Genomic DNA, 22,745 nt, shown 5'->3' with positions numbered 1-22,745 from the left:
CAGTATGTTGATGTGGACTTACCATTCTTGTTTAAAATTGCATTCAGTCAGCCACTCATAAAACAGCTAGAAAGCCTAAGTCTTCAATGAAGAAAATGGTGGGATTAAATTAAAGTTTTTTTTGTAATTATATAACACTAATAGCAAAGCAAAATCTTGTTTGCATGTTTCTACCCAAACTGATATTGCTATTTTTTAATTGATTGGCTTGAGATTTAACAAAAACATTTCTTATCCTGTTCATATTTGTAGACTGCTTTGTGGGTATTGTAGACATTTGGGGTTCTTTAATTTTATTTTTTAATTTTTTTATATATTTTTATTTTTGACAGCCAGCTAAAATGCAAAACCAACCAAAAAAAAAAATTGCAACCAAAAATAGATATTAATCAAGTTAACTCAAAAAAGTTAAGATCTTCAAAAAAGTGCATCATAAATCATGTGTAAATGATCTCCCTTCATACAGTATGTAACAAATAGACATTGCATTATTGTTCAATGTTATAAATTGGTATTTAATTGTATTAATTGGTTGACTAGTCAAGAATACCTACATGCTTTCAATATTTTAAATGGGTGAATAAGGTCTCAGATTGTGGCAGAATTTTAATACCATATACTGTAGCTACTGTGTACTATAATGATAATACATCTTAAATACATAACGTGTAAGCAAGCAAAACTTAATAAAAGTAGTAATTACAACACTGATCATTACTTTTGGATTTGTAGCAAAACAAAGAAGCCTATTTAGTTTTATTAAAAGTAACTGTGGAAGAGCCAGCACAAAAGATGGCTGTTTTGGAGGAGGGTCAGTGTGCTTAAGCTCAGGCTAGCTTTGAGCTTGTCAACTCATGTTTAACCTGTAAACTGAGAACTTGATAACAACAAGAAGGGGGGGCATCTCGTCTGTCAGACTCAAGTCCAGCCCCTGTACTTTCTGAATTTTGGCTTTACATACTCTTGGCAGCTGAAGTTTAGCACACACATGCATACACAGAGACAGAAAGTGCCGGGTTTGTTTTGCGGTAGAAAAAGAGTGAATGAGGGGGGGTGGGGGGGTGGGGGCTAGAAGGGCAGCCAGACTTCCCAGCTTTTCACATTGTGCGCTTCTTAAGTTTTAGGTTCTGTGATTAAAAGTGGCTTCCTGTCTGCATTTGGCCATATATAGTATTTCTTTTTTCAACAGGCTTGAGAGAGGAAAAAGGAGCCAGTAGTATTTGACTGCAGTTAGTGAAGTCAGAGGCACACACGCAGATACCTCTGCCAACTTCGACAGAGGGCTGTTTCAGAACTTGTGGATTATTTTTTAAAGAAGTGTGAGACGTTTTTCAAGTTGTTTTTCTTCTTGCTCCAGAAGTGATTTGTAAGCACAAAGGTGCATGCAGAGAGAAGAATGCAATGATATTCCTGACAAAGAGATGATGGCAACAGTGGTATATCAGGTAAGAGTGCATAGTCTGAGTGGGCTTATACTACTCCTTTATGTTGCGCTGAGCACTGCAGTGAAAGGTATGCTAGGAATTTTTTTTTGTGTCATTGACCAGCTACTCAACTGACAAACACTAACATGTCTAGTCATGGCTAATGCAGATTGTTTTCTTGTTCTTTGGGAAAAAAAAAAGAAATTAGCAGTTCGGTTCTTATGGATAGGAATGGCAGAGTCTAAAACACAACTGAAATGTACTGTATACTGTAGATCAGGATAAAAGGAGTGGATTTTTATGAATCAAAAACTAATGAAGAATAGTTAGGTAGTTAGTATAGTTGTCCTATACAAGAAAGAAAACATATAATAAGAGAATAGTTACCTGCTTCCTACAGTTAGTATTGTTGATTAGCATGGTCTTTTTCTAGTTGTGAAACATTAACAGTTTTTTGTGTGACCTTGAGAAAAAGAAAAATGTAGTGTTGTATGACAAACATTACATTGGATTAAAGTATTGCTAATTATTGCATGCCATACAAGCTAATTACATAAATAAATATATGCAATTTTCACTTTATTGCACTGCCATAGTTTTTCAAGCGATTATTCACAAATGTACAATAAGCTCACTCTTCCTTTATTTTTCCTTTCCTCTTAGTGCTTTAACCAGTTAAAATATTAAATTGATCTTCTTTCTTATTTAATCTACATGAATTAGTTTAATTAACAATGACCATGTTATTTAAGAACATGCTACACAGGCAATAATATAGCACAAAACAGTTATAATACATGCTTTGAATGTTCCAGGCATTGAACTTTGATTTGATACGTCTATCTTATAAATAACCCAATCTTTGATTAAACACATTGTCTTTTTCAAGTGTCAGTATTTTAAATATCATGGTATCAAAATGTGAAATAATTTCCCATAAACCGGTGGTGAAGCAGAATGTTCAGAGAATTTTTATGAAACAAGCCTACTGATCCAAGAAACTCCTCAGATTGCTCCTGGAATGTTGATATAGAAACTGTTCTTGTAAGATTAGGTAGTGTATCCCATACATTCTCAGTTCTAAAATTTTAATATAATTTCCTAGTCCTAGTTTCTGTCATTATCAGTGCCATTTATACCAAAGGGAGTCTTTCTACATGTGGCATACAGTATATGGTACTTCAGTCATATGTCTATACCACTTGATCTAAAATGAGTAGAATACCATTATTAGTAAGTTCAAGTAAAAAGACAAAATTACTTTGAATTTCAAAATCGAAGATTCTACATACTTATAATACTGACAGCTCTCTTACTAAATATGAACAATACGCTTCCCTTAAGGGATTTAAGCTACTATTCATCTCTGTTTAGGTACAGTAGCAGATATGTTTCTCTAGGACAGGGTAGAGTGGTTGTGTATTAATTTCATTCTCTGGTAGTTTGCATGGAAATTGCTTCCCATCACTCAATGATGACCTGAGGGGAAACTGAAGGGGTGACTAAAAGTGAAAGGTTAAAATTCCTAGTGCTGATATTCTTAGTTTGCAAGTTTTTTTTTCTTTACTTTGGGGATTTGGTAGTGTGTGTTGTGAATACATGGAATCTAAATAATCACTCTTGGACCATAAACATAACTATATGCATGTTAAATTAAAGGAAACTGGATAAATAACAGAACTTTATAAATATATTGTTCAATACATCAAATTATAACCAGAGGATTACAGTACAATACCATGAGTGCTTGTTTTTGGAGCCAACACCTTTTTTTTTTGTCAAATTAAGAAACCAAGGTTTGGTATGAGCAAATCTCAGCAAAGAAAAAGAAATATTAATATTAGATTCAATAGATATTCCAATATCAATTCATAAAGAATGCTTGAGGCACAGGTCTAATAACTAATGAGGGTACAGTATGCTTACCATGATCAGCTGTTCATTTTCGATCTAACTTATAAAGTTAAGTAAAAACATAACTATTTTATGGTTTTAAGAATCTCATAGCATTTTTTTTCTCTTAACTCTAGGAGCAGAGAAATGTTTTGTGAAGTTTAAACAAATATCATAATATTATGTAGTATGTAAAAATTTCTACAGTACTTTGAAGGTTTGAAGTATAAATATTGCATTATCTGCACAGAAATAACTATTGGATTTATTTTAATTTATAAAAGAAACCTTCATCTTGTATATAAAGTTTATTTTAACATTAACATTAGCACTCTTTGACATGGTTGAAGAATATCTACTGGCAACAAGCCAAAGAGCTATTCCTGTTTGTGAATAGCATGTACACATTTTTAGTCATTTTTCTTAAACTCTGATTCAAATTGATCTTTCCTGCTTATGAGTAACAAACCATGGTAGACACAATATAGCCATAAAAGATCAACAATCCTTTTTAATATCTGATTTTAGATTGATTGACGATGTGAGTTAATGTTAATATGAATCTGTTTTATCTGTAAGGAATTCATGACTCTTAAATTTTACAATTTTACTAGCAACTTTTACTTCTAGTTTGCATTATTTTCTTTAGAAAATCAGAAAACATATTTAGTAAATTCTTGTTTTTAAAAGGTATTAATTTTGAAAGTAAAACAGACTTCCAAAAGGTTGAAGTCAGAGACCTTGAGATGAGCTTTACAGTATCTTCTTGCAGAGATATCACTCAAGCTGGAATATGATGAAAGTTGTATAATGTACAAAACTTATTTTACAATTCCTAATTCATTTTACAGTATATTGAGTTGGAACACAGGATGCTGATATCGGAGAATAAACTGAAAAACGTGAGAAAAACCTGCATACAATAACTGGGAAATGATCACAACTTGAAATTCTTAGAAACAAGATAAAACTGGATAGTGTTAATTACTTATACTATTAGTAATTACATACTTCAAATTGTTTTTTAGATCGTGTTCAATAACATTAAAAAAGAAGTAAAATTTATTTTTGGTTAGTTTTCCAAAACTCAACTGACTGAACAACTGTCTTAAAATGATCTGAGTTCATTTCCTCTTTCTCTTTATACAGTATAACTTTTTTCAGTTTGATTAAAGAAGCTGAGCTTGCAATAGTTAATACTGTGGTCTTGGATTTTTTTGATTCATGTATGTTTAAAAACATTTATTGTGGAACTTCATGGATCATTTGATGTTGTGGTTGGAAGTTTCATTTTCTACTTCAGGAGAGGAAAGAGGAGAAATAAATCAGCATTATTCACTGATTCATCATATTGCTATACATTACAAACTCTTGGCTCATGCCTTGATCTGGTTTCTGTGAACAATATTAAGTTATCATGAAAAACGTTTTATGGAAAGGAATTATATTAAATTTATTCAGTTTGACACTTCAACTTGATTAGCAATGATATAAAAACTAACAATAAAGTTTAAGATATTTTTTCATCAAGACATTGATTATATCATGATGATAAATTAAACGTGGGTTTTTTATTGGTTTAATGCCAATAATGTAGGAAATATTTAAATGACAGTTCCAATGCAGTATAAAATGACTAGATTTACTGTACAAGCTTGAGTAAACCGTGTTTACATGTGATTCTTATTTCTATGAAATCAAATGCCCAAGATTGTTTTTATGTTCTTGTAGGAAGATATTATAGGTCTGAAATATGTTTAGGTTTTGCTAGCTTGTGTATGCAGAGCAGTTTATACAGTTTATTGTTTTTGATAATTTAAAATTTGTTTTAAATTTAAAACCAAATCAAGAGAAACACATTGCTTAATTTTCACTATCACAATACAGCAGAGCACTCATTGCTTAGAACTTAATAGCATTTAAATCAGAATATACCCTTACGATGGGATAAGGTTTCTGTCATTTTAAAGCATTTTGGATTTCCAGTCAGAAGACAGTAGATTTACACGTAGGGATGTTTTTTGAATTGTTTTTAGTTGAATAGAAAAACTAATTAGATGACTTCTGAAGTGGCACTCAGAAGTGTGAATAATTGAGAATAGATAAGATTGAAGAGAAGAGACCCCCTCATTTCATTAGTGAGCTCAAAACCTATTTATTGAAAAGCAGGATACCATTTGTTTGCTTTCATTTTTACAACTCTTAATTTCTCAACATCAAGTGCTAATGTTTGTGTTTGATAGATTCTTCATAATGTTTCTCATAGACCATTAAACCTTTGTGTAGACCTTTAGATACCTGCTGCACAGTCTGCCATAGGCTACTGTGTGTGTTCATGCTTTTGATACAATAGAAACATGATTCATCACAATTCTGGCTATTAACATTTAATAATGTAGACATGCAATTTCAGTTGCAGTGCCTGCACATATTTTAGAGTGTAATGTTGAATTTAAAGCATGAGGAGACTAAAACATTCAAGAGTGAAACCGTGAGCAAGATCATTTCTGCTTATTGAGCAGCTGCAGCTGTATACTGTAAATGTACAAATCATGGAATTATTCATACTGTACTTTATGTACAGTAATAGTTAAAGAATAAAGATAAAATATTTATATTTTTAATATATTTTGGTCTTGTCAGGATAAAATGAAAATACAAATTCTGCTCAATATTTAGATAACTCTTATAAAATAAAATGTATACTACTGACTTTAAGTACTGTAACTATTTTTGTAGTTGTTTGCTGCCTTTTCTATGCACTACAAAATATACGGTATGTGTATTTGGGACATTACTTTTAAAATCAAAATCTCCTCTGTAAAATGACACATTAATATCCACAGAGTATTCAATGTATTGTGTCCTCTTTAAAATATATAACCACAAAGCCCATGACTGTAGAAAAAAAAATGTTTCTCTCAAGTTAAAATGAAGAACCTTCAAAAGAGAGAATGGTTCATGATTCAGTAAATTATTTTTTTTTTTAATTGACATTAGGTACTGATGATGACGAATTAAAACAGTATTTTATTTTCACATTTGGACACCAAACTAATGAGATTCCCATTAAATTGAATATTTAATACATTAATATATTAGAGAAACGCCATTGTTATTGTCTTTAATTTATCACTTGAAACGAACATGCATAAGCTTTACTCCACACTTCCTGTTCTCCGTTTCTTCAGAATTATGGAAATTGAATGGCACTGGGCAGAAAGAGGAGACATATGGTGAAGTGGATCAGATATCTCCCACAAAACAGCACTAAAGAGATTTGGCTCTCTTCTTAACTGCTACAAGGCCCAGAGGAAGTAATTTAGAGGAAAATTAGTGAAAACATCCTGCATTTAATTTCAACTGACTATAACATTTGGATGCAGGCTGTACCTGAGAATAATTTGGTACAGGCTATTTAGATTCACCATTTGGACTAATATATAACCCAGATATAAAAGAATGTGTTTATTTCATTTTCATTTAGCTGAAAGCCCTGATTGATTTCAGTATTGTGGTCATGTTTTTTTTAAATTCCAAATAAATAACAGATTTATCAGGATTTAAAATTAGGATTCCAAACTAACCCTACTGTAAATGCACGGCAGGTATCAGCTTAATATTATCTAGGTTGTGAAGAAGAAGCTAAGATAGATGTTTTTAATGAAATCCCTCTTGATCTGAACATGTAAAATTTGTTTTAGAAATAAAAAATCTTATTGTCTACATTCTCACTCTGGATCAAAATTAAATTTAACCGACCAGTGCCAGTGAGCTTTGAATTATAGACTTTGAATAAAAAAAATAGCACACTTTGTTGCATAATAGTTGTGATATGAGCTAATAATTGTGATATGAGCTAATGAAGAGATAAATATACTTGCAGGACAGGGATTATTACTGTGAATTTACACTGAGAACTCTGGTGCCAAGCGACCACATTGAATCAATACAGAAACATAATGTGCCTTAATGGGAACACTGGCTTGTGCCTTTATAATGATCTTTGATTTATACAATTGCTTTATACAATCTACTGTAGCTGTCTAGTTTTTCTATATAATTGGCTTTATTGACTGATAGTTATAGTTAGAATTAAAGGAAAACATAGTTTTCCATTTTATTTTAAGACTATCTTTACTGCCTTTAGCTGGGATTTGTGCTCTGTCAAAGAGCAATGCCAGTTTACATCCCTGGATATGTAATGATTTTAAGAGTGTTTTCACAAGAATGATTTTAAAATATCTTTATTCAGCATCTCATTTATTTAGGGGCATAGTCATTATTTCCCATTACATCTTTAAATCACTTTGTTCATAAGATGTTTTCAATAAGAAATGTATATTCTTCTAATACTGTACAACACAAAACATCAATAACAGTAAGAAACGTTGTGCTTCTTTTCTTCTCTTTTCAGCATGGAATAAAGCTCTACTTGTTCCTTTGCCGCCTACACATGCTGACACAGCTACCTACTTGAACTTCATCAATAACATATATACGTGCTTAAATGGAAACAATAACTCTGTCACAGGCCAAATGACTCCTTTAGTCTCCCTTTTGTAGAAATGTGTTTGAAGTTTGATGTGTCTAGGTTTGGCTAATGATTTGCAGATACTGTATATATTAAAGAAATAAAGCTTTGAATGTTGAACATTAATTTTCATTCAAGTAGTCACATATGTAATTCATAAAACAGTCTTGCACATATCTGACTTATTATTATAAAGGAGTTACTACTTAAATATTCACTAACAATAATATCCATCTTTTAGAATGGACATGGTTTTTGCTTTGCTAGATGGAACATATTTGTAGTTAATACTATAACTGCTTACATTTGTATAGTGCTTTTCATCCCAATGGATCCCAAAGTACTTTACATACTGCATAATTGGGAACTCACTTCATTTGCCACTGAAGTACAAATCTTGGCAAGGCAACATGCTACAGCCATTCCTACAGTAGCTGCATTCTACTATAAGTAAGGAGCTCCACTGTTAGCAGCACATTGAGTAGAGAGGTGAAAAATTGATCCAACAGTAGAATTAAGAGGCAAATTTAGAAAGCCTAGATTATGCAAGCCCAAAGTGGATTTAGGCATGACTTCCCTATTCTTATGAGCAGTGCCAGTGGGTCTCTGATAGATTGTGGTAGTCAGGACTCTGTTTTAATGTCTCATTCAAAGTATGACGTTTCCTACAACACAGTGTCTCTTTCACCATAGTGGGCATTGTTTTGAAAAATCCGGTCTAGAAGAAAGAGTGGACCAGTTGCTGCCAATAACTACAATCATTACAATATTACAACATTACTAACAATTACCTGATTTTTTCCCACCCCATTCTTACTGTACCAGGCCCAGCCTTACTTGGCTTCTGAGATCTGATGATATCATTTTATAAAGTGATTTTAATTGCATCACATCTACTGTATAATGTACAGTTTCTATACCCACTCAGTTCAAAAGTAGTTCAGACACCAGTAATAAAAAGTGTGAAACAGTCACATATAAAAATGGGTAAGAGCCTTTAGAATGATTTAACAGGACAATTAAACACAAGCGCATTACTACTGTGTTTAAACAGAATGAGGGTTTAAATTTTATATCAGTATTTCAATAATTACTCTAGAAGTACTCCCAATCTGAAAATGAAAGTTTTGCCTTTTTTGCAAATCCTTTGCACTCGCACAATGGTAATAGGGGAAGTCTAAACTCATCTGTGTATACATTTTTAGAGTCATACAATTTTTCAAAATGTGTTCAAAATCCCTGTATTACAGTATGTGCCGTTTTTTGTTGTTTTTTGTCTCAGGTATTCTGAGAACTTAAAAGTGAAAAGGTATGTGCTTTAGATAGGATCAACACTATACATTTGATCTCTAGTCTGTAAATTTAGCCAGATGCCTATTGTAATCTCTACAGCCTGAGTGTCTACTGCAGTGTTCTGGTTGTATGGTACTCCAGCAATTTGTTCCAAAGCCTTCCTCTTAGAGAATACAGAAAGAGTCAAGTCTTTAATAAGACTTTTGTCTTATTAAAGTAAAAACAACAGTGCTACACTGGGTTTAGCTAAGCCTGACAGGGGAAGCACCCTTGGTAATGGGGTTGTACATCCAATAGGACTGCTTCAAAGCATTAGGATTATGTATTTTTTGCCTCTGCTGTGTTGCGTATTTTGCATATTTATCATCTAACCTGGCACAGTGAGAAATGAGTCCAAAATGACATCTGTGTATTCAATACAACAAAATGGACAATTAGCATATACCAACATGTACAATGCACAAAAGAAAACAAATGGATTTAGTGAAGTTTTTTCAATATATTGTATTAATCAAATATTTAATCCAAGATATCTAACCAAATCACAGATCAAAGAAACATAAATTTCAGTTTAAGATATGGCACACTGCCAAAATTAAAACATTATAAAACTGGTACAACCTTCTAAAGGATTAACATAGTTATGGTAGAAAGACTGATGTGGAATATTTCTCCCCTCTTCCTTCACAGCTGCAGCCAGCAGTTGTAGTTGTCTCCTAGTGATGAGACACTAGGAGAAAACGATGGCCAGTTGACAACCTTGACATAATTTTGTTAAAGATATGCCATTGTAATTCAAGTAATATGTGGTCATGAATTGCCCTAGAGGAAGAATAACAGTCCCAGAATGACTTGTAAAAAAGGAAAAACTTTGCATAAGACCTTTGACAATGTAGTAGTTAAAGAACTTTGTTGATTGCCCTTGATCTGCACCAAAGGTATTGTGTGTTAAAGGACCTTCCTCCCCAAACTGCCCTTGTCTGAATGGTTAAATTGAACAATGCAACAGTCAGAACCTCACCATGACACCTCCATATACTTGTATGTCATCCATTAGTTTTGTCAAGGGCAAAATGACAATCATTAGTAAATAAAACACTCCAGCACTCTTTCTGCCAATAACTCAAGTGTTTTCCTGCCCACTGAAGGTGACTATTTTATCTCACAGTTGTGAATGTGTTACCCCTGAACAGACTCCAAGCATGCAGATCATTTTTGATGTAGTTATTTGGCTGACATAGAAGTATTTTCAGTCAGGATGTACTGTCCTATGCCAAGTTGATGACACTCTACCTTCCCAGAAGTGGCCTCACAGTTTCCTGGATTCTCTGGAGTACAAGTTGGGGAAGCAGAACATCTTATTGTTCAGGCATCTTCTGTCACAGACAGACCACCTCAGTTATGTCAAATGCAATCAGTCTTTGTTGATTTTCAGAAATGAAGTGGGGCATGCTTGTATCTTTTACTGTTCTTAGGTTAATAATCTTGTACTGTACATCTACATAAATCATAGTCTTATACGTTTTCCTAATCAAGTCATTTTACACTGAGATTCTATGTTTTTGGGGAAAACACATGATTTCAGTATATAATACTACTCAAACAACCAACTAACCTACAATGTATGCATAATCATTAAAATTTAAATAACATTATATATAAGTGCACAATGAAGAACTGCTGTGAATGTTAGACTGCATCATTAGAGGCTCTTAAATTATATTAAGGTTAATTGTGACATGCAAAATGAACAATTACAACAATGTTATTTTGCTTAAAGAAGAGCTGGGGCCGAAGTCAACAGAAGTTAAATGCAAACTATATTAGTGAAACTACCTATTTACAGTAAGTGCAGTAACTTTAGTTCTAAATTCTTCATTGCAATTACATCAGGATTTAGGAAAACATCAGTAAAGGATGAATGTTTGTGACCCATTACGTATTCTTCAGTAATATTTTATTCACTATACAGTATAGTACATGAAAAAAAGAATGCACCAAAATCAACACAATTTTTAGCGAATGAGCAGCCTGGTTCATGAAATGTGTTTAGCAGTTGTCAGTGTTATTAATTTACATACATTCAGAGTAAAGAATGTGGTATTTCATGGGAGCAAAGTAAAATATAGCTTGGTGTTGCTTAACTGAGAGAACAGCAACCCGACCATAATGTCAAAGCTGTCAAAAGTGTCCTGCTAAGTGGCATGAGCCAAGGGTATTGATAAAAATGATTTGAAAATAATGGCCACTGGGAAATTGAGATTCCTTATCACCATCTTAGCAGATGCTTTTATCAATGTCAAATTACAATATATACAATACAGCATGGTATCCTTCCATCCAATTAACCTACGACTATATCTTTGGACTGTGGAAGAAAACCAGAGCTCCTGGAGAAAACTGACTCCAGACATATAGCACCCCAGGAATTGGGCCAAGGGCCCCAGCATTGAAAGGCCACTGTGCCACCCATATACAGTACAAGGCATTTGTAATAAAAACCAGTCCATCAAAGAAGGCAACAAAATGGAAAATAAGGCCAGAACAAACTGGAAGTGTAATGCAAGTATTGTGCCAGAGAAAATGTAACACCATGCAGACAGTGTCGACATCAAGTAATGAGTGCAGCAAAGACAGCCTGGTGGCATGCGCTTCATGTCTACAGTGAACATTTGTGTTTATTTGGACCTGGCAGAAGTTCTAAAACATAAAAGATAAACTAATTCGAAATAAAGAGAAGAATTCCACACATTGCTTTGAGGTTGCAAAAATCCGAAGGACTGAGTAGTACTCAGATTGGAAGCATAATGACTCTAAGAAATCTCCATAATTCATAATCACTTTGAAAAATGCAGGTAAATATTAAAGCCAGATTTAGAATCAGAAAAGAAATGCCTGCCAGTCTACGTAGTGATATGAATTTTACACATATGGAGTCTAGTGAGTGTTCATAATGGAACAAGATAGTTAAATGCCTGCTGGAAGGCTCAAAACATTACAAACAGCATTTGTCCAATTCTGTGTTTTCACAGTATATATTGGTAGAATAAAGATAAGTTATTAAAAGAGATCAAAAGTCCATAAATTATTATGGTAAAACATACTATTGCTTGGTGGTGTAGATCCATGTCCTGATAAATAATCCAGTATATTGGCTGGTACATTTACTCATTGTCACAGTAGTACTTGTACAGTTTAACATGCAAACAGGGATAGGATGCTGGAAGCCTATCTCCATCGTAGTCTTGGTTGAAGATCGTTCTCTAACTTTGGTCTTCACGTCTGGCTCACGTCCAGTGTTTTGTCTAAAATAAATCTGCTTGCGGGGGCTTGAGCTGTAGTGTAATGCACTGTCTCCAAGGAGTGATGTTTGGATTATGGTGTTGATGCATTACATATGTGCTTTCAAGTTGAGCCAGCACTGGAAGGTGCTCCTAGTTCACTTCAGGATTTTTCTTTTTATTTCATCTTCCAGAGGTTTGAGATAAGCTTCATCTGGAGAAGTGGTTTAACTATGGCACGTCAGAACACAAGTGGTGCCATTCTGTTTCTCTCTTGGCTTCCATGCCTATGTCAAATATTTAACTGAAAACACTTAGAGAGTACATGGGAAAATGGGAACATTTCCACTCTAGGGCTTTAGAACTTATTTAGCTTGCGTACTTATCAGGCCTCTGATGTACCCTGGAATGTTCTGAGTAAAGCAGGCTCATATTAACATTTTCAGCAGTGACTTGTTATGTTTCTTTTTATTTTTTGTCCCTTATCACAATAATCCAAATACACTATGCACCAGGCACAGTTGGTCTTGTACAGCATCAAACTAAACTATAAAAGCTGTTTTTATAACCATGTTTATATCATAAGTGGTGAGAAATCATTTGCATTCCTAAAAAAATTATCTCATCAATTTAATTTACAGTAGGCCATATGTTTACTTCATATTGTTTTTGTGCTCTCTTCCAGACTTACCACTGTGACTTTTCTATAACAAAATATGGTTCAACTACTTGTCAGAAAGCACTGCTTTGTTCACTTTTTGATTAGGATACCTTCTGTGTTGGGACTGCATGCTCTCCCTGTGTTAGTGTAGGTTTTTACAGTGCGTTCCATTTTCCTCCCACCTTCCAAACATATGATGGTTAGGCTAATCTGTGTCTTTTAAATGTCCATTTGAGTTTCTGTGTGTACATGTATTTCCAGGTGAACACTTTGGTATGAAAGACAACATTAGCAATAGTCCTTGTCCATACTTGTTTTACAGTCCAGTATATTTGTATACCGTACTTACAGTATGTGAAGTCACATCTAATGCAGCCAATAATGCAAATAACTTTGAGCATGTAGATTGCCTAAACCTTTTGATGAATGTTATTGATTTGGAGAGAAGTAGTAAACATACTTTTAATCTGAAAAAAAATATGCATTAATCTGAAATTTGTCCAATTCCAATCGAAAGAGCTTGGTTGTATTATGGTTGTATATTGAAACCTGTTGTTGAACAGGTTGTCAAAAAATCTTTCTCCCTCACCATAGTGTTCAACTGCGTATATGCTGATGGAAAAAAAAAAAAACATGCATCTAATCCCTACTTAGTAGTCCTGTCAAATCCTAACTAAGGCAGAGAAGTGTGATTTGAAAGTGAGCTTTATTTATGTAATTCACCTAGCTGAGGGAAACAACAACCTGTCCATAGCACAGGACTATCAGTTCTGTTAGAATCCTCTCTTTAATGTAGGATGAGCCAGAAAGCTCCCTTTGCAATGATAAAAATGGCAGAAGAAGGGATGTGGAAAAACAAAACAAGCAATCAATTCAGCAAGAAGCATAATATTTGCACATACTTTAGGTAAGCGGAAGTGGGCAGGATTAGGGTTTGATGTCCTGAGAATCTGACCCTTTTGTTTATTAAAACTCCATTCATGTATATTATGGATCATTTTCACATAGCAACACCAAAGGCTGCTAACACCAGTGTTAGCAAACATAGGAAAACATTGGAAGCACAAGAAGTATCTTATAATTAGAAGGTGCATTAAGATATCGCTAACACAAGTGGGCGTCATGATCCCAGAAATGCAATTATTGTGTGCATTTTCTGGAATTCAAATATATTTGACTAAATAGTGATTTTTTTCCCTAAACCATGGTTTTGATTACATTCATTTTCTCACCTTGCATTGTGTTCATGCAGACCATTCCCTTTCCATCTGTATTATAGTACTCTATAAATACCCCTATCCAAGCACCTTGTTTCTAGCAATCATTTGTATGGCACTTTGTATTGTTATTAAAAAGGTTACTATAAAAGCTATAAAAATACTTTTAAAACATGTTTAAAGTATTTCAGTGTTTTTGAGCATCGAACAGTGATTTGATTGCATGGCCTTTATGTTCAGTACACTTGCATTTCTAGTATGTGTGTCTTAAAGTTCTGATTTGAAATCTTTTTGGAAATTGCAAATTACTCGTTCCTGGAAAGTCGTGGCCAAAGGAACCAGCTTCCCCAACAATAGCAATGTTCAAATATCAGCAGGCTTTGTACATTAACATGGATGATGACACTATCAAAATCGGCCTGGGAAGCAGTTTTTGGGTAAATCATCATCTTACAGTACAGTACGTGATGATGGTACATAAAAACAGCCATGATATATTCATAAGGAATGGACATTGTTTGGTTATAATAGTGCACTGGTTATTAATGGAAGGATATTAAGTGAGGATATTATTAGAAACTTTTTGGTTTTGATTGCAAAAGTCTTTTCTGCATTAATGTGGGATTAATTGCATTCAATGGCCTTCACTATTGCTTCCAGTATTGCCTGATCTTACTATCAAACAAGCACTAATGGGACCAGCTACGCTGATGATTATATGAATATCACTTGATGATGTTACTGATGTTCATAGTACTATACTGTTTATACCTTACACTGCTTGCTTGTAATTATCATGGTAAATAGTGAAATATTGTTTACTTTTACAGGGATGCCTCATGTGAATATATGTAGTCTACCGTACATAACATAAAACCTATCCATCTTGTTTGTCAGAATCCTTATAACACGTTAGGACATACACTATGTGTATATGCATATCCTGAAAGTGAAAACTTTAAATAGCGTGAAGTTATGTTAAAGTACTATAGTGCATTGAGGTATAGTATTGTGTAAAGCTTATAAAAAGACATTTAAAAATAAGGGTAACTGTATTTAAGACTGAAAACATGGGACACGTCTTTGCACAAAGGGTTGTGGGAGTCTGGAACAACCTAACCAGTCATTCCTGCCATCCTTCAGATGATGGTTGAATTAGATCCTCTGAATTAGCTACTAATAACTTTTTAAGACAGATGATGTTGTTTTTGTCCTTTCCTATGTTCTAGAGTTAGGTTGCAAATGATGATTTGAAAAACTTCCACAGCCAAAGAATAAAATATCTTCTTATCAGCAAATCTATCAGCTCTAATGTTTGTCTTAAAACTTGTTTTGCAGTTATACTGTATATTTTCTTAAAGTATCCCATGGAAACTACTATTTATTGAGAACTTAAGTCTTTGTATTTAGATTTAGAAAAACAACTGATTTTTTTTCTAACTTTAAAAAGGTATTACTAATATGTCAGAAAATCAGATAGGTTATCGTAAATAAAATATTTATGCTGGAGTGCAAGTACGATTAATATATGTGAGCAGGAAGTATAACTGTTATGCCAAATAGTTTTGTGCAATTAATGTTTTTTTATAAAAATAAATTACAGCATAATGAAATGTCTAATGTAACATTCTAAAAAGACCCATGTTGATAATAAAAGTCTTGTACCTGCTGTACTGTATGTGATGTTTGTGTTATGGTTGTGTTACTTTTTGGCCAGAATCATAATGTTAGTGTTTGCTTACAGTGGTTGTTACTGTTCTTTGATAGTGTTCTAAATGGTTGTCCACACACATGCTTGTCCAAACCTGTTGAATTTTTCAACAACAGATTGTCATCAGTTATATACTGTAAATACTTTGTTACAAGGTGCTTGAACTGGATGTCCCCCAGATACTTAAGAAATGCTTTTTTTATAATGAGAAGCATCTGATATTATGAGATTCACCTTGCTTGTTTGGCCCAATTGAAAGAAAAGAGGTGAGAAGACTTTTGATAGAGTTATTGATTGAATTGTTAGCAGTTATCCCTCGTGATATCAGATTAACATTTTGCCTGGCTCAGTTGTCTAATTTCTTGGTCCTACAACAGCTAAGCATTTTCATTTTTCTTCCATTGAAATGTTTATTCTACACATCAGCTATACTCTTTCTTATTTAATTTCTTTTAGAAGCATTATTAATTTAGAACATATTTGACCATAACTGTGAGTTTCCAAACATTTTAAGATTTACAGACTCCGTTTTCACCTTTGAAGTTTTGTTTAAAATCTAATGTCTATATAATTTAATTCCCATTAAACTGGTAAAGTGGTTCATGTGAAAATAAGTAAAGGCAATTCTTAGCAGTTTAAGCAGCTAGTTTTTTAGCAGTTTAAGTTCATGTTAAATAAGAATAAAATGAAAATATCAGGTTTTCTGACTATATACAGTATAGGCTAATTTAGATTTTTTTTACAGATCTCTTGACAAAGGAATATCTGTAAGCTTTAAAATACACCAAAGTTGATTTTCGGTTTTTAATATTAAAAGTTGGTATTTAAGATGGAACATATGGACTCATTTTGATAAATAAGAACTTAAATCAGCCCCTTGGGTTTATGGTTTATGCCAAAATGTGGTTACTTTTTTTAAGGCTGAGAAATGTGGTATTTTGCAAAAGATAACATTGTTATTAAATGTATAATTATTTAAACCAATTTAGAGATTAAAGATTAACTTTCCTGAAATGTTATGTTTGTTTTCAGTAAACACTAACAATGCTACCCATTTCAGTGTAGGCCATTCTCAATGAACTTTGCAAATTTAATTGCAAAAATTGCAATATGTAAAATCCAGAAAATATTTAACTACTAACCAGTATAAGTGTATATATATATGGCAGGGATCAGAAGATAGTGTATTTAAGCCAATTTACATCACCCTTCAGGGATACTGTTAAAGCTCAGGACTCTTCTCTTGCCAAAGCACACTCATTCCTGCATTTGAGAGCACTGGGTTCCAAGCACTCACAGGCTGTGGATGATCGCCAGACCCTTAAGGGCGTAGTTTTGTTTTCCAGGAGAAGAGGCCTTTTATGGCAGAACATTTCCATCAAACCAAAGGGCACTTATTCAGAAGAGCAGCATGTGAGTGAAACAGGCAGCAAGAAATGTTATTGTAGAACACAGAGAAAAAGGAAAAAAAGATGGCGCTCACATAAGGTTTACTACAAGAAGTCCATCTATTTTCCACAATATGTCTTTGACAGTAATATGCTACCAGTTATACAGACACAGATTGTGAAACATGTTCTACCACTAACACAATATGTTTTGAGCTTTTTAATCTGTGAATCAAAATATTTTAATAAATATTGTATATATTGCATACAACAATTAAAAATGTCTTTGCATTAAACTAAGATCTTTTTATTTAAACCAGATAGCATTTTATTGTTAAAGCAGACAAGAAGAATTACTTGTAGAATAATATGAACATCAAATGAACAGTACTTTTTTCAGAGTCATCAATTTCACCTTAGAAGCAAAAAGTACTGTAAACAGTATGTCCTATATGACTTGAGACAAATTCAGTCCCCTGTAGGTGAAAATTACCCCATTGAACTATTCATAAATAAACTACAGTGTATCTTGAATAAAACATTAAAACAGAGGTTTTCTCTTGCATTCTTGAGACAGTCTATCCAAAATGGGCAAAGGTTTAATTTTGTACGGAACGCTAAAATACCATTATACTAGATTATATTATCCTTGTCTGTGCATCTTACAAGCACTTATACAGCACACAGAGAGCTTTTGTATTTTTAAAAGAATCTGGATCATGCTTCCATCCACTGATTCCTTTGGACACAGTGGAATCTGCTTTTCCATCCAACTCTCTTAATCCTCCTTTCCTTTTTATAAACACCCTCTGTCACTAGGCAGACATCTAAACAAAGTCTTTTAACTGCGTAGTGTACATGTCCGATTGCTGTCGTATAGTCTCGGTTGATAGATAATTTGGTGAATACTTATACATGAGTATACCCTAAAATTTATAAAAATACAATATTAAATACTGTATCCAGATAATTATAGATCAGGTAGTATGGCAGTTAGTAAGTCAATAATCTCTTCATAAGATGGTCATGAGCTCTCAAGAGAGATTACTGAAAGGTTCTTCATGTTCAAGGTATTAAGTTGAACCCCTTCCAGCCCTTGATTTATCACATAGGCTCTTAGATAGGACAAGATATAACCTGTGTTAGCTTAAAAAGATAAAAAAGAAAGAAAAACCAGTGCCCTTAGGATTTGTAGTGTGTGCAACCAAGGTCAACCCTAGAAAAACATGCCAAACATGATTGTTAAAGACAGAGCCATCTAATGAATAATGACTTTTTAGTAATCCTGAATATTTATGCCTATGTCTTTTCCACAAGATGTCAAAAGCCTAACATGAGCTATAACAAGCTGAGCAGAAGGGGTTGCATGCTGTGGTTGCCTGTGATTACCACAGTGGTCTCTCTTTAAAGTTATTACCTGTATTTATCCCAAACAAACATCTCTGTGGTTTGTTCAGGTTGTGGGATTGAAAAGTAGCCAAGAACTAACACATTGACTCACCAGTTTAAGTAGGATATTAAATAGTCATGCAGCTGGGAGGCCCTTCTGGAAAACCTTTACCTAGAAAGTAGGTTTCAGTAGAAGTTCAGTTGCTTTAAGTTTTTTTTCTTAGAATCCAAGGAAACAGAGGGGCGGTAGTCACATATTTCTAAATTGTGTTACAGATATTGGCATGCAGATTCATTTAAGTTACGTCTTTCTCCAAGAGAGCAATTTATAGCTATATACTTTATAGATATTGCCATGTGTTTTGGATCTTGAGTCATAGTTTTATATCGGTTTGCTATCCATTTGTTTCTTGGTAACAGGAGAACACTGAAAATGATGAGAAATGTTATTTACTGTGTCTAAGTAATGCCAGCATGCTCCTACAGTAGATTTCTATAACTAGGGACAAGTTTAAAATTATTTCTATAACTGGGGAAAATATATAATAGGGAATCCCACTACTTGAAAGTGACATCCTATGTTTTTTAATTCCTTTATGCTTCTGGTATTGGTCTTTTTACCAATTAAGTTGATTTTTTACAGTTCCCCAATCAATATTAGACTTTTCAAATTCAGTTTTTGTTTTATTAGAATCTGTCACTTTTAATTATAGTATGATTTAGTATAGTGGACACACCATTTTTCTATGTCCTATTTGTATACATATTTTGAATTCATTACCTCAAAACTACATTTCAATTTTAATACCTGTTCATAAACTCTAGCTTTTCAATACTTGTTTGTAGCATTACATTACTTTATAGCCCTTGACATTAAATCAATGTTAATGATTGCACAAATTATTTATTTCACATTCACTGCTGTTTAGCCATATTATTTTCTTTGCTTTTAGTCCTGAATTGACTTCCCAGTCCTCTATTGTACATGTTACTATTAGTTTTACTGCCTGGATGGACTCTGGTGTTCATGTCTGTTGTTACTCCATGGGATTTTACCAGCTTAATTTCTGCCATGTGAGGTCTCCTGTTGCTTGCTGAAATCAACACTACATGAAAGCTCTCTCTTATGGTGTTAAGATTCTAATGTCAAGAAATACATATTTTCCATCCTGAAAACCACAAAAAGAGTTTTTGGGTGGACATTATAGATGCCTGCATGAGAAAAACAGGAAACAGTATAATTAAAAAGGTGATAGAATATTTATAGAGTGCAGGTGGTTCAATTGGTAGCATGCTGACCTTGAGAAAAAAAAGGTCAAGTCTTTGAATCCTATCTTGAAATTACTTAGGTCTGGTAAATGTATACCATGGCAGATAATAGCTTTACAGGGTGTGAAGGTGCTGAAATTGGAAAGAGATATGAAACAGACTTTCTTCTTGCTGTATGAAAATGTAGACTATGTTCAAGGGAGGTGGAGATCTTAAAGTTAACTGAACATTCAAATGAAGAGACACAGATTTATTTTAATTAGTGATGTGTTGAATGAAGAACTGCATGAAACCGCAGATGAGACAAAAATCATATAGTCTTTGAACCTTGTCTCATATGTGTTTAAAATCCTCTGGGCTTTGGTGATAGATGTGTATGCAGAAGAGTAATACCAGAAACAACACAGCATCCTCATAGAAGACACTCTTTCATAAGAGTTAACGTAATAATAGTGCTGCAGTCCTCACTTGATATACAACAAAGTTGTATACAACGTAGACAGGCAGTTAAAGTATCAGCAGGCAAATGGTGGCATTATAAAGGAGCTAGTTTGAAGAAGGAAATTCATACATCAGTCCAAAACTGTTGATATACAAAGACAGCATTATAAATGGCGTTACCATGAAATGGGTCAACTGTATATATAAAAACGTTGTCTTTACTATGAACAAAATGCACCCTATGGAACACCACATATTGCATAAATTTAAAAAACTTTACATATTCCCACTTGAACATATTATGTAAGTGTTAGCTTATCCGGCCCGATAGCAATTACATCTCTGTTGGGAACTGGCAAAAGAGAATTTATTAACCATTTGGTGTCTTCATATTTTAAATCTGCTATAATTCCTGAATATTCATTGTGTGTTGTGTAACACTAAAGGAGAAAAATATTCAAATATGAAGGTCTGCTCACATTAATTTCTTCTTGAGTCCTTAGATGAATTTTAGATATCGTCAGTTTTTTCAAGCTTTGAAATATCGCCGATCACTTTAATTTATTTGATATTAAAATCAGATAATTGAGTGCCTGTGGTGACAACTTGTATAACAGCTCTTTCCTTATTGGGCAGCCCAATCCTTCACTAATTCAGACATCTTCACACTAATTTCAGTTGTCTTTGTCCTTTAACAGTCCCATCAGTTCTGTATTGATCAGAAGATATGTTTGACACTTGTAGACAGGCTTATGCAATATAATGAAGTTCAGTCTCATAAATTCAAACATGTGCAATGTGGATAATGGAAAGGGAGAAAACTGATCGAAAATGATCAATCATTTTTTTATGATCTCTCCCTAGCCAGAGGGTGGAAATTCCACTGTGTCATGATAGCAGACTTCCAGATGGGAGAGTGAAAACTGACTGCTCTCTGGTTGGGAGACAGCACAGTTGAAACCCATTTGAAGTCCACAGTTAAAATGGCTGGAGGCTGAGCTGTTTCTTTTGGTTTGACAGACCATTTAATTTAGGATTAAGATTTGGGTTATAGCAAGGTCAAGAAAGCTACTGTAAAACTATATATCTACAAGTTAATGTTGTTATTCATGCCATAAACATGTAAAAGCTACTAAAGGTATTATTACCTTACCAAGTATATATGTCAGAATTGCTAGTAAATAGTATTAGTAATCTCTTTTTTCATTAATGACAAGATGGTCTTTTCAATGGGAGGTGTACTGCTTTGTTTTTGAACAGAAACATGCAAACATTTTACAATCATAATCAAACCATAACATGCAATCATAATCAAGTCACACCATTATAAATCATGTGCTGTGGTCACTTTAGGCCATCTGCTAGAGAAACATCCTGTTGACATTCCCTGAAAGGAGGAAAAGGGAGGGTGATGACAAAAAGGCATATGCAAGACCTCTTTAATCTTTATGTAGCTGATTTTATTTTCCTTCCTTATTAAATATGTGGGATCTGAGAGATACAGTAGAGTCATGTGTGTTTTGAGGAACAAGAGCCAGCATATTTAATCTCCTTATAAACACATTTGTTTATGAACAAAAAAATGAAAACTGAGCAGCAAAAGGAAAAGAAAATCTACAAACGGTATAAACTACGGTTAAATATTGATTGCATAAAATGTGCTATGTTCAGTAATGTTCCATTTATATATTAGCTTGTATTCATTCTATGTACAATTTTGCATAATGCATCTATGATATATAATAGTAATAGATAAGGATGTTGTAGTAGTCATTTAATATTATCTTATTTTGGATCAGTTGCACTTTTATTAAGTTTTATTTCTTGATACATAGTATTTTATTCAGAATGCTCTGTATTCATAATGCCTTATTTCACTGTGTGAAGTATTCAGGAAATTAATTTATTCTTAGTGCTATAATATGAATTATAGTTTAAAAATATAGCACAGATTCATAAATGCAATTTTTTGTTGTCGAAAGGAAAATGATCAACTGTAATTCTTAGGATTACAGAATAGTCTACAGTATCTACTAGTCATCTTAAATGAAAACCTAGAGTTGTGCTCTGTCATTAGAGTAAACTATGAGGGTTTTTGTGCTTCTTGTTGTTTTTTTACTCTTGCTTGCAAGGAAAAATGGAAGCTACCTCAATAACAATACCTGCAGACATAATGCATGTCTCTTCCCATTAATGGTCTTTTGTTGTATTGCAAGAGCTAGGAGTATAGACAACATATTAAAC

The 22,745-nt window shown here is 33.4% G+C and overlaps 1 protein-coding gene across 9 annotated transcripts in view; it reads left to right on the top strand.

Annotated features, from left to right (window-relative positions):
* Window positions 1-22,745, top strand: part of tns1b (tensin 1b) — a 262,650-nt gene that overhangs the window by 132,313 nt on the left and 107,592 nt on the right. For 4 of the 9 annotated variants that reach the window (XM_088931358.1, XM_088931357.1, XM_088931356.1 and 1 more), the window contains exon 1: window positions 965-1,445. The exons of the other annotated variants lie outside the window; for them this stretch is intronic. In XM_088931358.1, the coding sequence (XP_088787484.1) occupies window positions 1,383-1,445 (63 nt within the window). In that variant the 5' untranslated portion in view covers window positions 965-1,382. Of the gene's footprint in view, window positions 1-964; window positions 1,446-22,745 lie in introns of those variants that run through there. 9 annotated transcript variants of the gene reach the window in all.

This window comes from Atractosteus spatula, chromosome 13 (assembly GCF_055471065.1).
Source record: "Atractosteus spatula isolate fAtrSpa1 chromosome 13, fAtrSpa1.hap1, whole genome shotgun sequence".
In the NCBI taxonomy this organism is placed as follows: domain Eukaryota; kingdom Metazoa; phylum Chordata; class Actinopteri; order Semionotiformes; family Lepisosteidae; genus Atractosteus; species Atractosteus spatula.
This window is presented reverse-complemented; position numbering and strand designations above follow the sequence as displayed.